General features: G+C 49.5%; 1 protein-coding gene across 2 annotated transcripts in view; it reads left to right on the top strand.

Annotated features, from left to right (window-relative positions):
- Positions 1–16,838, top strand: part of HEATR1 (HEAT repeat containing 1) — a 1,158,897-nt gene that overhangs the window by 761,343 nt on the left and 380,716 nt on the right. For both annotated transcript variants that reach the window (XM_069607931.1, XM_069607932.1), the window contains exon 27: positions 9,635–9,753. In XM_069607931.1, the coding sequence (XP_069464032.1) occupies positions 9,635–9,753 (119 nt within the window). The remainder of the gene's footprint in view (positions 1–9,634; positions 9,754–16,838) is intronic.

Below are 16,838 nucleotides of genomic sequence, written 5' to 3'. Positions count from 1 at the left end.
ACTGCAGCAGATGATACTGCGTTTGTCTAGTCAGAGAGAGGGTGGAGTCAATATAGATGCGAAGCATTTTTGTCCTTGGTGACCTTGATAGCATTTCCATCAATGATGAAAGATTTAAACGACGGGTCTAGTTTGATGAGTCTTTGGTGAGAGCCTAGGAAGAGAAGCTTAGTCTTTTCGTCATTTAAACATAGTTCATCTTGCGCCATCCAGGAGTGGATGACTTGGTAGATGGAGCTGACGGCAAGAGTATCAGTTTTGTGATCACCTGTGATAGGGATGAGTATCTGGGTGTTATCCGCATAATTAGTATAGGTGACACCCAGATAATCCAGGATGTCAAAAAGTGGCTTCGTAAACACATTGTAGAGTGTACGGGAAACACACGATCCTTGTGGTGCCCCACAGGTGACTGGCGAGGGTTTGGCGGTCGCAGAGGGAGAGAATACCCTCATGGATCTGTTGTCCAGGAATGATGAGATCCAGGCTGTTGCTTTACCAGAGAAATGGGCGGCTAGTTTAAGGTGACGGCAAAGGATTTGATGATTTACTAAGTCAGAAGTCGCAGATAAGTCTAAAAGGAGTAGGAGGGCCAGTTTACCCTTATCTTTTAGATCTCCAATCTGTGTTTTGAGGTCTATAAGGGCGGTTTCAGTTCTGTGCCGGGGACGGAACCCTGATTGCCTCAGTCCCAGGAGATTGTTGGTTTCCAAGTAATCTTGGATCTGCAATAGGCAGCACGATCAAGAATTTTTTGCAGGAATGGGACTGTAGTGATGGGCCTGTAATTAGAAGGTACATTAGCATCCAATGAGGGTTTTTTGAGGAGTGGGATGACCCAGGCATCCTTCAGGTTCTCAGGGACAATCCCAGAGCTAAATGAGGAATTTATGAGCGTGGTAATGAAGGGAGCTAGATAATGTGATGCCTCCTTAATGATAGGAGCAGGACATAGGTCACCCTGACAGAGGGTTTCTGGGAGTCAAGGTTGGTGTTATTTCTGACCTCAGGGGTTTAGGTTGCAGGTCAATCTGTAGACCACTTTTTGTGGCATTGATTTTAGTTTGGAGAGTGGCTATTTTACCAAGGAGTGCCTTTTGAATATTGGCGCACCATGTACTGTCTCTGGTGCAGGTATCGGGTGGAGTGACAGGGGATTCCAGTTCTTTTAATATTCTGAATAATTCTTTAGTATTTGATTTAGCTAGTTCAATATGCTTGTTGTACGTATCTCTTTTAGCCTGAAATATGGCCTCTTTATAGTTCAGAGTGGCTAGTGCAGTGCTTGCTTTGTTTGTTTCCGTAGGATTGCTTTTCCAACGTGGTTCAAGGTTTCGTTTTTCTTTGCATAGGATCCTCAACTGCGGTGTAAACCATGAGTTGAGATGGGCCCGTGGTTTTGGTTTTCTAGATTTAATGGGTGCAATAAGGTCAAAGGCTTTCAGCATAGTCTGGTTGAACGTGTCTACTAGGACCGTTGGGTCAGAGCATATGGAGGTGTGTTCATCGAGGACTTGAAGGATTAGTGGGAGTAGTTAGCACAAGTTATGTCATGCTTATTTCTTGTGGCGATCGCAGGTGCGATGTCAGTAATGGTATGTTGGATACTGGCCGGGATACTGAAGGTGATTAGGTGGTGGTCAGTCCACGCACATGGTTGGTTGGATTCAACATTAATGTCAAAATTTAAGTCGGCTATCCAGTCGAGGATCCTGCCCTTGGATCATGTTCTGTTTTGTGAAGCCTAGATTAAGTAGCAAGTTGTTAATATCAAGGGCTGAAGCATCATTAGGGTCTTGCTACCCCAAATTGAAATCGCCTAATACAATGATTTGAGATTTGGCCTTGGTGTTATCAGCAAGGATGTAGGAGAGGTCTTCGGCATATGTGGATATATTGGCCCAGGGGGCCTATAGATAAGGTGGAGTGTAATAGTCTGATTTGGAGTGAGGGCTAATTTTGCATTGAGTACTTCAGCTGAAGTGATTTGATGATCAGAGGAGAAGCAGCGATTAATGGAATTTTTATGTATGATGGCAATGCCACCACCTTTAGTTTGACTGGTGTTACGGTTACTTCTAATGATGGTATAGCCTGTGGGAACAGCTAGAGACAGTAGCATTCCTGAGGCATCATGGAGCCAGGTTTCAGGGATGGCAATGAGGTCCAAGTCTTGTGTAGTGATGAGGTCAGCCATATCAAGTGCATGTGCTGTAAGTGATCTGACATTAATCAATGCAGCCTTGACAGATGTTTTGGGGACGTAAGTTGGGGTACTCTCATCGGGATTAGTGAACTTTACTGTGTAATTAGTGATTGCCTGAACTGTGGTGGTGTATATACCAAATATACTGCAAAGGTCCTAACCAATTTTGAAGTTGTAGGAGTGGATAACCTATTCTCCAGCATGGGGTCTGGCATGGATTCACATGCTCATGAATATTCCCCGTCGTCAGGCTGGGAATCCTCGGTAAAGAAAAAACCAGTATCAGTTTCGTTTCTGATCTGTCTTTCGTAGTAATAACCAATCACTGGTCTCTGCGTCATACTGACCACAGCCAATGACTGCCCTCTACCTAAGCACCGCCTCTGGCAGCCATCTTCTGATTTTTACCGCACGTTCATGTGTTGGGATCCTCGTGCTATTGCTCTCGAGCGTTAGTGCTATTTTTTCGCGCTTTTTCTCAAAAACTTCGATTCTTTCGGTCAAAAGAGCCTCAAGCTCCACCGATCCTACATCCGATCAACGGGGACCCGTGTCGGATTCATCTGTGCCCCTCAAGGGTGAAGATTTCGTCGAGCTACACTTCGGAGGACTCCAGAAGCTTCTCAGGCCCGGTCTCGGAGATGGCCCAGGAGAAGGGAAGCTCGACGCCCGGAAAGCTGTTCAGGGCCTGCCCTGGATGCCAGCTGCAGAACGTCTTCAAGGAGGACGAACACTCTTTCTGCCTTTACTGCCTTCATGGGGACAAGACGCACGTGGAGAATAACTGTGCGTTTTGCGGCAACATGTCGGAACGGACCATGAAGGACCGCCATCAACGTCTCGCCAGCTGGCTGGAGGGTAAGAGCCCGTCTGGCGAGAAGAAGAAGAAATCTGAGCGGTCTTCTAAGACCTTTGAGGGCGCCCCGGCGACGGGGGCCCAACATAAGGCCAAGCACCGCGAGTCCGCTGGCACCGGGAGCGCCGAACGGTCGGGCTCTACGGGCGCCAGGCAGGGCGTACCCTCCCCGGCACCATCAACCACGAGCCAACGCTCTGGGTCGGGTAAGAGGAAGGCCGAGCACCCGGCGAAGCTCCTGGAGAGACCCCGGTCGAGCTCTAAGGCAGAGGAGGAGCGTGGCAGTGCCCCCTCCCTCAAGGATAAGGCGGTGAGCGCACCTAAGGTGGTGAAGGCCTTGATCCATTCGACCAAGCCCTCTATCGAAACGGTCGCGGCGGCCCTGGCCCAGCCTGTGGAGGCTGCACCAGTGGTGGCGGCCTCGGGGCCCAGAATCTCCCTGCCTCCTCGGAGGGAGTCTTCTTTCGTGCCCATCGATAGGACCCCCGTGAAACCCTCCGTGGGGAAGAAGGGGGGGCAGGGCGTCGTCGTAGATTCGGCCTCAACCTCAGAAGAGGAACTGATCGAGGTCTTAAGCCACGGCCTGGGCGTGGAACAAGACCAGCCCGTCGGAATGGGCCCCGACGCAGGTGACGACGACGACATCGTCGAGGATACCGACGGGGCTCCTGCTCGCCCGTCGGATTCCCCTCTGCCAGCGCCGCAAGACAACTCAGCAGCCATTTTGTTGGCTATACAGTCCTTATGCTCCGAGATAAGGACGAGACTACCGTTACCGACGGAGGAACCTCTCCCGTCGGGGGATCCAGAACCGGGACCTTCTGGTGTTCCCCCTACCAAGAAAAGAAGGATCCATCCACCGCCTCCTTTTCAACCGTCGCGCCCCGTCCAGCCCTCCTCCCCGTCCACCCGAGGGGATGATACGGGGACTGACACGGCAGCGACGGGTACGGACGACGAGGCATACGACAAGGATTTTCCGTCGTCGCCTCCCACCAGGGCTTCTCCGCCCGACGAGATTGGATCGTTCCACTCAATGATCGCCAGGGCATCCGAGCTTTTCCAACTCTGCCCTGAGGAGAAGAAAAAGGAAGGCTTCCTTTACCAACGGCGCGAGACCAAGAGGAAGACGGTCCTCGCAGTGCCTCTGTTGGACGACATTTGGGATGAGGGCCTTTCCCTCCTCAAGAACCCTTCCACGACGCCAGCGAAAAGAGACCGGTACGAGAAAAAGTACCGGGTCCCGGACTCGGCCCCCCTATGCCTCCGGGCGCAGCCTACCCCGGACTCCGTCGTCTCCGCGGCAGCCAGGAAGAAAGCGGGGGGGGGGGGTGCGGCCTCCGCGTCGACTTCCCCGCCGGACGGCGAGGGAAAGAAATTGGATGCCATGGGACGCAGAGTCATCTCGTCGGCGGCGACGACGATTAAAGCGGCCAACGCCTTGGCTATCGTGGCCCGCTACGACAGGGAACTCTGGTACAAGATAGCTCCCCTGCTGGATTTTCTGCCGGACGACAAGAGGGCGGAGGCCCTTGAGATCCTGCAGGAAGGTGAGGTGGCCTCGGACCACGCCATCACCGTGGCGACGGACATCGCCGACACTGGGTTCCGCCAGATGGGCAACGGCGTTTGCCTTCGACGTCGCGGATGGCTCAAGGCTACGGACTTTCGGCAGGACGTCCAGACCAGGGTCCTGGACATGCCCTTCGACGGGAACAACCTGTTTGGGAAGACAGTGGACGATTCCCTTCAGGCCATCAAGGCGGATACTGAGACAGCCCGGGCCCTTGGAGTACTGCAGCAACGGCGGACGCCCTTTCGGAGCGGCGGAGGCAAGGGCGCCTCCAAAGGTTCCGGCGGCGGTTTCGCTTCCTACCGTCAAGCGGCCCGCTCGTCGTCGCAAGAGGCCTACAGAGGACGAGGCAAGTCTGGCGGCCCCCGCCGTCGTCGCCAAGGAGGCCAAGGCGGCAAGGCCGCGTCCAAGCAGGATTGAACCGGCCGTGGGGTCGGGCCCCCACCGAAGCACCCCGGTGGGAGGCCGGCTGGCGGGCTTCGTCAGCGCGTGGGAGTCCATCTCCACCGACCGTTGGGTGCTGGACGCCCTGGCCCGGGGCCACGCGCTCGAGTTTCAAAGAAGGTGCCCGCGCGTCCCCCCCGTGGCCAGGAAAGAACTTCACGTCCCTCAACTTCTCCTGGAGGTAAAGGCGATGCTCAGAAAGGGCGCCATCGAACTCGTCCCAAAGAGGCTTCGGGGCTCCGGAGTCTACTCGCGTTACTTCCTCGTGAAGAAGAAGACGGGAGGATGGCGCCCCATCCTGGACCTGCGACGCCTGAACAAGTTCATCAAGGCGCAGAAGTTCCGGATGGTCACCCTCCAGCACGTCCTGGGTCAGCTGGAGGAAGGAGACTTCCTATCGTCGTTGGATTTGGAGGATGCCTACTTCCACATTCCCATCCTAAAGGGGCACCGAAAATTCCTCAGATTCGTGGTCCAAGGGCGTCATTACCAGTTCAAAGCCCTTCCCTTCGGACTGCGGTCGGCACCCAGGGTTTTCACCAAGTGCCTCGCACCGGTGGCGGCGCAGCTGCGCCGCGAGGGGATTCACGTCTACCCCTACCTGGACGACTGGCTCATCCGCGCCAAGACGAGGGAGCTCGCCGTGGTCCACACGGCAAGGACCGTCCAACTCCTCACGGACCTGGGATTCTCCGTGAACTACGCCAAATCCCACCTGGTGCCCGCGCAAGTCGCACTGTTTCTGGGAGCGAGGCTCGACACAGTGTCCCTTCTGGCCTCCCCGTCGGAGGAGAGGACCAGGACCATCTTGGGCAAGGTGCAACGGATGTTGGTGGCCGACGCGGCCAAGGTGAGGTCCATCAAGTCCCTCCTCGGGATGATGTCTTCCTGCATCTACCTCATTCCCATGTGCAGGCTCCGGATGCGCCCGTTGCAAGAGTTCCTGGATGCGCGCTGGATCCAGACGACGGGCAGCTTCGAGGAAAGGATCAAGCTCGACGAGAGTTTCCGACGAGCGATACGGTGGTGGGGCACCCGCGCGCATCTGACGGCGGGCATGGACTTCCAGACCCCAGCCCACCAGGTGACTGTGACCACGGATGCCTCCCTAGAAGGGTGGGGAGCGCACACCGAAAATCTGCACGCAAGGGGACTCTGGCTCCCGACGGAGAAGTCCCTGCATATCAACGTCCTGGAGCTCCGTGCAGTGTTTTGGGCCCTCAGGTCCTTCCTTCCGTCCCTCAAGGGCAAGGTGGTGAGGATCTTCACCGACAACACCACCACCATGTTTTACATCAGGAAACAGGGCGGAACCAGGTCCCCAGCGCTGTCCAAGGAGGCGCAGGACCTGTGGCATTGGGCCGTCGCCCAAGGGATTCTTCTGGTGCCGTTTCATCTGGCAGGGATAAAAAACACCATCGCCGACTCACTCAGCAGGGAGCTGCGCTCGTGCCACGAGTGGGAACTACGGCAGGATCTGGTGGATCGCCTCTTCCGACGGTGGGGCACACCCCAGATCGACCTGTTCGCGACGGCGACGAACACCAAGTGCCGGAGGTTCGCCAGCAGGTTTCCCCAGACGAGGAGCATGGGCGATGCTTTCTCGTTCCCCTGGGAGGGCCTGTTCCTCTACGCGTTCCCTCCCTTGCCTCTGCTAATCCGGCTCGTCAACCAGCTCAAGAGGTCACGGTGCAGGATGATCCTCGTCGCACCTGCGTGGCCGAGGCAGATATGGTTCCCGGACCTTCTGGACTTGTCGGCGTCCCCGCCAATCAAGCTGCCGGCGGACGCGGATCTACTCTCCAGGGAAGGAGGCGCCATCCTCCACCACGACCCGAAGTCGCTGAACTTGCAGGCCTGGCTCCTGCAGCGCTAGAGTTTGGAGGATACGACATACCGGCCGATTGCAGAGAGGTTCTTGCAAAGGCCAGGGCGTCCTCGACTCTTAAATGCTACGGACACAAATGGAAGAGGTTCTCTGTCTGGTGCCACGCACAGAAGATTAACCCTCTACGGATTACGGCTCCCCAAGTGCTGCCGTACCTGCTGACGCTGGCCAAAGCTGGTCTGGCACACGCGTCCATCAAGATTCATCTTGCTGCGATCTCCCGATACACCAGAACCACGGGCCGGACGTCCTTGTGGTCTCATCGTCTGGTGAAAGAGTTCATGAAGGGACTGTTCAGATCGTTCCCGCCGGTGAAGGCTCCGGCCCCGGCGTGGGAGCTCAACGTGGTGCTGACCAAACTCATGGGACCTCCGTTCGAGCCTCTGCACTCGGCCCCGTTGAAGTTTCTATCGTGGAAAACAGCTTTTCTCGTGGCCATCACCTCCGCACGACGAGTGGGAGAGATCCAGGCCCTTTCCTGCAAGGCCCCGTACTTGACTTTCCACGACACGAGGGTAGTGCTCAGGACGCACCCCTCCTTCATGCCCAAGGTACCGTCGGACTTTCATCTCAACGAACCCTTGGTGTTACCTGTGTTCTTCCCGTCGCCTTCGTCGCCGGCTGAGAGGACTTTGCACTCGCTGGATGTAGCTAGAGCGCTGAAGTTCTACGTGGACCGCACGAAAGGTTTTCGGAAGACGTCACAACTCTTTGTGAACTTTGGACCTGTCAATCAGGGGAAGGCTCTCTCGAAGGCTTCCATCTCCAGATGGCTCTCCGGCTGTATCATGTACTGTCACCGGTTGGCAAACCGACCGCTGCCTGGCCGTCCGAGAGCCCATTCCACCAGAGCGATCGCAGCTACCACGGCGTTCCTATCTGGTGTGCCCCTGCTGGACATATGCAGGGCTGCTACGTGGAGGTCGACGCACACCTTCACGAAATTCTACTGCGTCGACCGGGATTCCAGGGAGGAGTCCAGGGTCGGCCAAGCAGTGCTGCGCAACCTGTTCGCCTGAGGTGAGCCTGGTGAGGAGGTAAGATGCTTAATGTTGAGTTGATGTGATGCTTAATGTTGAGCCTTTGCCACCTCCCGTGGTTGTGCATGTGTGTACTGCTATGTATTCTTTATTCATGAGCATGTGAATCCATGCCAGACCCCATGCTGGAGAAGGAACAAGTTACTTACCTGTAACTGTTGTTCTCCAGCATGGGTCTGGCATGGATTCACATGCGAACCCTCCCGCCTACCCCTCTGCGGCTCTTCACTTGGTCATACTGCCACTTCACGTGCTTCCAAATCTGAAGATGGCTGCCAGAGGCGGTGCTTAGGTAGAGGGCAGTCATTGGCTGTGGTCAGTATGACGCAGAGACCAGTGATTGGTTATTACTACGAAAGACAGATCAGAAACGAAACTGATACTGGTTTTTTCTTTACCGAGGATTCCCAGCCTGACGACGGGGAATATTCATGAGCATGTGAATCCATGCCAGACCCATGCTGGAGAACAACAGTTACAGGTAAGTAACTTGTTCCTTCTTTGAACTGCGTAAAGTAAGTCTTGGAAAGAAGGTATCCTGGATTACCACTGATGGTATTTTCTTGGCTGAAATTGGATGGGGATCTTTTCAACGGAAAGCTGACAAATTGTTGTTTCCAGTGTTTTTTTTTGTTGATGAACTTCTATTTTGACACACAACTTAAAAAAACTGGTTCAAGACTTTTCTTTCCTTTTTGAAATTTGGAAAGTTGACTTTGGGAAAACCTGGGGAATGGTTTTACCAGGGAGAGGTGAAGGTCATCCAAATACTGTTTAACTATTCTTTATTTTGTTTGATTATCTTTGAATGTTTTGCTGTTTAGATTTGAGGGCCAGTTTGTCTGTTAGGAGGTATTTCCTTATTATTTTGACCAGCTAGGCAATTCCCTGATGGAGTAGGACAAGCAAGCATTTATTTCTTTAATAAAATGTTTAATCTTGAGAAAACTACAAGCAGTTTTCTGCCTCGCATTACTGACCCCTCACAATATTAAGGCCCCAACTTTCTGTCTGGTGTGGGCCACGTAGAGGCATTGGGAGGAGCTGACACTCGGACACTACCCTTTTGAAGTCGGGTCAACCTCAAGAGACTCTCTGCCTAATGCTACAGGTTGGTTTTTCAAATCCCTCCGCAGAGGACATTATCACGAAAGGTTGACAGCCCATAAGTATGTGTACGGTGGACCTTTTTCTATAGTAGAAATCCCTCATTTGCTCCTAATTAGTTTTTTCTAGCTTTTCGGTTATGGGGTTATCAGAGTGAGTTTCTGCTAGCATCCTTCATTTTTAGCCCTTTGATAATGAATTGTTCTTTCCCTACGCTCTTTTAACAACTTTTCAAGACTGAGGAAAACATAGAATTGAGTGCGACGCCTGTCACAGTAATGCTTTGTTTTCTATTTAGCAAAGTAAAAATAAAGTGGGCATATGCATGCTCTCCTGCTCCTTGTGCTTCTTTATGCCCTCATGTGGCTCTAACCTTGCCACACCCTTGTCTTTAGCCATCTGGAGTGTGCTCGAGGAGGCTTCTACAGGGCCAGTCTAACATACTGCTTGCTTAAATCGGAGAATGCACCAGAAGAATTCCACCTCATCAGTATGATTTGTTTTCTGCTCCCATATTTAGATGCCTGGAGCCTGTACCATCGGAGCAAGGAAGCCTTGAGTACACAAAGCAACTCATTCTCAGTTGTCTGCTGAACATTTGTCAAAAATTGTCTCCAGATGGTGGGAAGGTCCCTGCAGGTAAACCTCACTAAGCCTATGAATGCATTAGTTTTATTTTTTTCTGTGATTGTTTGGGGATGAGAGGGAGAGACTGGCTAGAAGGGTTGGGATAAGCATTAATATATTGTGTGTTTGCACATGTTTGTGTGTATCTAGAGAGAGTTGGGTTGCATCATTTTCAAAAGATAAAATAAAAAATTGTAGGATGATGGATGGTGGCAGTGTCTCTACTGTTGAACAAAACCTGAACTGTGGATTGCTGCACAGTAAGCCCAAATGCACTCCTAATGGAACCTAAGTTCCAATGTTAATTCGTTGCCCCACAAGTAAACTTTGGCCCGTAGGGGCTTGTATTCGCACAGGCAAATTCCAAAATGCTTTTTCTAGTTTGAAGTGGTTATTTCATACAATTTTCAGCAAAACATTCAATGAGCAATGTGTATTTCAATAGACCAGTATACAAATCGATATTCGACTTATTTAGAGAATTGTTTCTTTTTAATTCTCCAACCTTCAACAACATCAAACTTCCAAAAAGATTGATATATTCTTCAGGTATAGTATCTCATATCTATTTACAAAACACAAACAACGTAAAGTGAGCATGTCAGTGAATACACAACTATTTTGGTGTTTACATGACTTATTAGAGACATCTGTCTCGTGGAGTGGTCAACTCCCTCCGGGGAAGCCCTTTGTGTTTTTTACAAATGACCGACGCGTTTCGGATCATAGATCCATCTTCAGGGTAGGGGCTTCACTGTTCCTATACAGGATGAGATATTAATGTGGGTAATTTCCTTAATTCTGTTCCTGTGAGAGATTCAAATAGATATTTATTTTAGTACTCAATTTTAGTGTAACAAAGCTAGAGGGAGGGGGGGGGGTGCGTGAGCCCAGCATGAAATGTTTTTTTTTTTTAAATATATCTTTTTTTAAAATGTTATATTGGAGGAAATGGGCTCAGGAGGCTCATATGGTCGGACTGCAGCATAAAACTGTCTCAGGCACCAATAAAAAAGTGGCCTGCAGTTGCCAATGGATATTCATTCCTTTAGTCACAGACTCTTTGCATAGTACCCAAGGGGGTGTTTTTTGTTAAAATGTAGCACATTGTGAAATTTAAAGAATATTTATTCAGCAACAATGGTCAAAACTACTAGCTGCATAGTGAAGTAACTCATCAAACTGGCCCACATTGGCCAAAAAAGTGGCCCATTTTGACACACTAGCATTTTGCATTTTTGGTACGGGTATTGCCCTACAGGCCAGTCCGAGTCTGGCGGCTCATCCATAATGGGCTAGGGGACGTCCACCCAGTGGCCCCCTCCCCCTTTATGGAGGAGCTGAGGAGCCAGCCCAGTGAAACACTGAGCACTCCCTCGTCTACTTTTTCCAGCTGAGGGAGTGCTCCTGGGCTGGCTGAACTGTTTGACAGTTCAGTTCAATTCCGCAGCTGCACATGCTCACTGAGCCATGCAAGGCTGGGGGCGTTTTGCTTTCCCAGCCTTGCATAGCTCATTGGCAATGCTGGCTGGGGCACTGCATGTCTGTGTGCGCGAGAGGGAGCTCCTGCGCCTCCTCGCACATACAGACAGAGCAGCCTGGAGCAGGGCGTTTCAGCACCCACGGCAGGCCCCTGCGTGCGTGCGTGCGCGTGTGCGTGTGCGTGCGTGTGTGTGTGTGTTGGCCATTGAGCTGATTTTGGCGAGTGATGGATAGAGGGGGGAAGGAGGGTTGTACAAAAAAGGCATTTTAAAAATGCCTTCGTTGCACAAACCCCCTACCCACCTGCCAAAATCATCACATTTTGCTCGGGGCGAAGGGGTGACCAGGCATAAAAAGTCTGAAGGCCACTGACCTATACCAATGCCTGATTTTCATTTCAGGTTACATTTTATGACATGCTTATTGCGATGCTTAAGTCTACATCGGAATGTATGGCTCTCAGACAACACTGACTCCACTGCAATGTCTGTTGAATCTGCATTAAGTGGCTTGGGGTTTACCAATAATGTTTTTGATCCAGCACATATTCTCAAGGTAAGACATTGGACTGGCTTACCAGCAACAATGTCCTAATTGACAAAGTAGAATTTTCTCCATGCCCTTGGTCTGATCAGTTTAATTCATTGCAACACTTTATCGAACTTGCAGTGAAATAGGATGAAACCATAAAGAATTACTATCACTTCCAAGAACATGCTAACATTAACTCTCAAGGCTATCCTTCCATTCATGGCACCCCTGTCACATAATCTAGCTAAGTACAAGACAGCTGATGACCTAGCCAATGTGCATATGACTGTTGGTTAAGGCAGTAGATCAGGAAGCTCCATTGAAAACCCGGCGTGCCTCTTAAAATAACCCTAAATCTTGGTTTTCCTCTGAAATCTCAGGTTTAAAAGGGCCACACGTAAGGCCTATGGTGCATGGCTTAAAGCTAACTCTGTGGAGAACATGGAAGCCTATGTATTGGCTTCTAAGAATGACAATCCGTCATTATTCAGGCCAAAAAGACAGAATATGATGTAAGGATTGAGAATGCCAGCTCTGATACCAGAGAAATATTTAAAATTCTGAAAGAACTAGAAAACCTATGCCCTTCAGCAAGAAAACTCATAAAGGACAAAGAAGCATTGTGTATGGCAATACAGGAAGCCATGGTAAGAAAAGTCCAGATGATCAGAGATAATATCGCTAACGAAAGCACTCATTCTGAGAGAATAAACTTGAGATTGTTGCACCAATGATTGACAGCCCTAAGACCTGATTTGAGTTCAGGTTTGTCACAGAATCTGAAGTCCTCCAGTATTATAGCCCGACTGAAGCCTACTTTCTGTAAGGGAGATGACTGTTCTACAGCAGTTGTTAAGGCATGTCTGCCCTCTTTGGTTAGTATTATTAACAAGTTTATTAATACATTCCTTGCTAAAAGTCATGTAGCAGGTCGCATTTTAACAGCCTTGGATTTCCCTGCTTTTAAAGAAGGCAACCTTGAACCCTAATAGACCAGCCAACTATAGGCCAATGACGAATGATTGCTTTCTTGCTCAATATCCATGACCATGTTGCTTACCTTAAGTCCAAGAATTTGTAACTGCAAATAACGTATAAGGGCAGCAGCAATCTGGGTTTAGATCCAGACCCAGCACAAACGGCACTACTTGATCTGAAAGCTAACATCTTTCAGCCAATGGAGGACGGTAATACCACATTACTTATGCTTCTTGATCTATCTGTGGCCTTTGACCTGGTAGATCATGATATACTTGTCAACAGGTTAGTACACTCTGCCTCGTTTTCTGTGGCTGCAGCCACCTGGATTAACTCCTTCCTGACTAATCGGTCAGTGAGCGTATTCAGTAGTGAAGCTACCGCTGATGAGTTTACTGTGCCGTGTTTGTGTCCCATCATTGTTAGGAAAAATTGTATGCAGTACCCTTTGGGTGAACTGCAACAACCCTGACCTCCTGGCAATAGGAACCCAACCTTTGGTATAAGTCTGTACTACACAGGTTGGTAGCGTGATAGTGCAGCCAGGCTTATCTCAAGAGGGGTCAATGTGAGCAGTAGGGGAGTTACACAGAGATTCACAGTGACATGTATCCAAATAAACACTTATACTCAAGGTTTCTTGATTAAACAATTATTAATGTATTTAACAGTCAGTTTGAATAAGCCTTCAGAAGGGAGCAATATAATAGCAACACACGTATACCTTCAAAATACACACTTTCTCTAAATCAGCAAACCCCCTTTTGGGATGACACACAGACACTTCCTACATCCTCAGGTGACTTAAATAGCTAGGACACTGTGGACATTAGTATATCACTGTACATTTAGAGCAATACTGATATGAGTGTCAAAGAAAAGAGTTATTAGAATAAAATAAGAGATCAGACAAATATTCTGAAGCAGGTAAGTATTTTTGAAACCCTCAGCGCAAAGTAAGTTAACCTCTTCTGGAAGGAAGACCAAACACAAAGTCAGAGGGAAGAAGAGTCATTCAGGGAGCCAGGCCAATGTCAATTGGGCAAAAGTCTAGGTGGACTGAAGCACTTCTCAGAGGTAGGTAAAAAGTCTTGCATAATGTTTTAGAAGTCTTTGTAGAAAAGAAGACATCAAAGTAGGGCCACAAGCTGATTAGGCTTGTGAGGTAAAGAAGCTGTTAGCAGTTCTATAGATGCAACCAAGAGATGTCTCAACTGAGATCATGCAAGGCTACACGACAAGAGGTAAATTCTCCTAGACTGTACAATACCTTTGGTTAGAAGAAAAAGGTGCAGCTGACTTCAGTTCCTGGGCAGCTCTGCAGATCTGATGTTTCTGGGCCTCAGTCGTGGGGACAAGAGGGAGGGAGGGAGGGAGGGAGTCTGGAGGACTCCTTCACTGCAATGGCACAGTCAGCGACTGCAACCGGCAATCTTCAAATCAGTGGCTCTTGGTGGTTTCAGCTCCTCGCGACAATCACGAATAGCACCACTGCGGTTCCGGGCTGTCGAGATGGGTTTTCCTTGCATCTGGGGTCCAGCACTCTGTTGAGGTGGCTCAGGCTCGGTCAGTCTTGCTTCCTGGGAGTCCGGAGGATCTTCCCGGAGCTCTTGGCCAACTTAAGTGATGCACTCCGAATCTGGTGTTCACCTCCTTGGCGCTTCGGTTCCTGCAGCAGCAAGGAAGCACAGCCAGCTCCGAGAGGATGTCCAGACGAGTTCACTTTGGAGTTGATTGGTCCCACCTACTCAAGGGGAGAAGTCGTCCTTGCAGGGCTTCTCTACTCGAGGCAAATTCGGAGCTTCAGCACAGCAGCAGGGCTTCACCTGGCAAATCAACAGTCCAGGAGTTGCAGCAGGTGTCTCTTCCAAGTTCTTCGGATTCCTTCGTCCAGTGGTCAACTCTGTCTTCCAAGCCAAAAAGCCTTGCCTTTTTATGCTGGTTTCTCACATTCATTCCAGTTTAGCTGCCAGTCAAACAGCAGGTTGGCCGTCCTTGCCGGACAGCCAGCCGGCCAATCACCTTTGGGTGCGTTCCTGTAACCATGGGGATTTAAGCACAGGGAGTTTTGTGCACCTCCCCCACTTTCTGCCCCTGCCAGACCTACTGGAGCCAGAGGCGGGCTTCACTCGCGAATCCCGCCAAAGACAAAGCGAACCAAGGGACCAAACCTGGTTTGGCGCGCAGAGTAAATATCAAGAAGGACTTTTCCAAAAAGAAATGGCAAAAAAAGATCTGGGCCATTTTGACAAAAATGGCACCCTTGGATGCTTTACTGCAGCTGCGAACGCAGCCTGTGGTAAAGACACACCACGGTAGTAAAAAGTAAACCACTGCCACCAGCCTTTCATCGTGGAAAGGGTAACACAAAAAGGTTACATGAGAAACTAGACAAAGGGGATACTAAGTACCCCCTCCAGCACCCTATTGTAAGATAGTGTGCTGGGTCTAGAAAGTTATAAATGAAAGTAAAGTCAATTTCACTTAACTTCTCTTGGAAACAGTAGTTCTCCAAGAGAAAGGTATTTAAACCTTTGGAAAGTGCTGTGTGATACAATGTAAAAAGATAATGCCTATGAAGTTTGTGGTTCTTTTGGTTGTGGAGTCTGACAGAGTTAAAATCACAGAAAAATACATGCGAGAGTGGGGAAAAGGTCTCTCTCCCCAGGTTAAAAATTAAAAAGTCCAGCAAAAGGGCTGGGGGTCTCTAAGGTAGAGATGTATTAGCCCATTTCTGAGAATTCTCCCGAACACCCACTTTCACAGGTAAGTCAAAAATACTCTATTAAAAACCCCAAAACACACTAGAAAAATGAATCAAGCAGGTAATACCATCTCCCAACACTCAGTTAGAAAACATATTTACAGTCACCTTTCGTTTGTAGAAATGCATACAATTCACTTAAACACCTCAAAGAAAGGCATGCAATTATGCAATAGAAGGAAACCACTTCACGAGTGTAATTCCCTAACTTGGGAAAAGGGTCGCTCTCTCTCTCTACGGGTTAAAAATGAAAAAGTCCTAGAGTCCAGCAAAAGGGCTGGGGGTCTCTAAGGTAGAGAGGAATTAGCACATTTCTGAGAATTCTCCCGAACACCAATGTTGTATAACCTCTTCACGAAGCCATTGTTGGAGTTGCTAGATGCTAGAGGTATAATGTACATATACTACGCTGATGATACTCGTTGCTTAATTCCACTCTCTATCAACTACAATCTGGATATGGAAAGCATTAATGAGATCTATTCTCTTATCCAGCAACGGATGGTGGACAACGTTTTGGCCCTAAATTATACTAAAACTTAATTGATGATTGCTTGGACAGGGGCACATCTAAGGAAACTTGATGTGCGATATCAGGATTTCGTGATATTAGGCTGCACTATCGCTAACCAGCCTAAAGATAAAATGCTTGGAGTTGTCTTTGATCAAGAAATGAATATGAAGGCCCATGTGAAAGGCCTGGTTGCCTCTTCTTCCTATTACATCATGTTGCTGACCCAATTAAGACCATTTCTGACACATAAAAGCTGTGCTACCATTGCCAGGGCTATCATTGGCACCAGGCTTGACTACTGTTGTAGCTTGCTACAGGGAATAGGGAAAGGCGAAAGGGCCAAACTCCAAGTGGTTGCAAGGACCTCCGTTCCCCGACGCATACATGTCTCTATTGGCCAAGTCCAGCCTACCTTTCGGAAAGGCTGTCCTCGTCTTGTAGAAGAAACCTGAGCTCAAACAATGCCCATCTACTATGTATGCCCAGAGGTAAATTGACTATGGCGAGTCAGGGTGCATTTCACTATTTCGCACCAAAATGCTGGAATGCATTACCTCCAGATTTGAGGGGCTGTGTATCGCTGGACTGCTTTAAATGGGTCTTGAAAACCTTACTATTTGAATGAGCAACCTGTAGACTCCTCTGTGGCATCTTTCGTGTCTGGAATGGTTAGGTTATGTTCAGGGGTGTTGCTAGGTCTGGAAAAGATCTGGGGCTATGCTAAGATAGGGACTGCTGGGACTCTAGGTTAGCTAACCTTTAGCTTCTACTCAGAGCTACAACCAAAAGACCTGGGGCTGTAGCCCCCCTTACAGCGCCTCTGGTTCT

The sequence above is a fragment of the Ambystoma mexicanum genome, chromosome 4q (genome assembly GCF_040938575.1).
Source record: "Ambystoma mexicanum isolate Mex_15411 chromosome 4q, UKY_AmexF1_1, whole genome shotgun sequence".
In the NCBI taxonomy this organism is placed as follows: Eukaryota; Metazoa; Chordata; class Amphibia; order Caudata; family Ambystomatidae; genus Ambystoma; species Ambystoma mexicanum.
The sequence above is the reverse complement of the archived record's forward strand: the minus strand, read 5'-3'. Positions and strand labels throughout refer to the sequence as shown.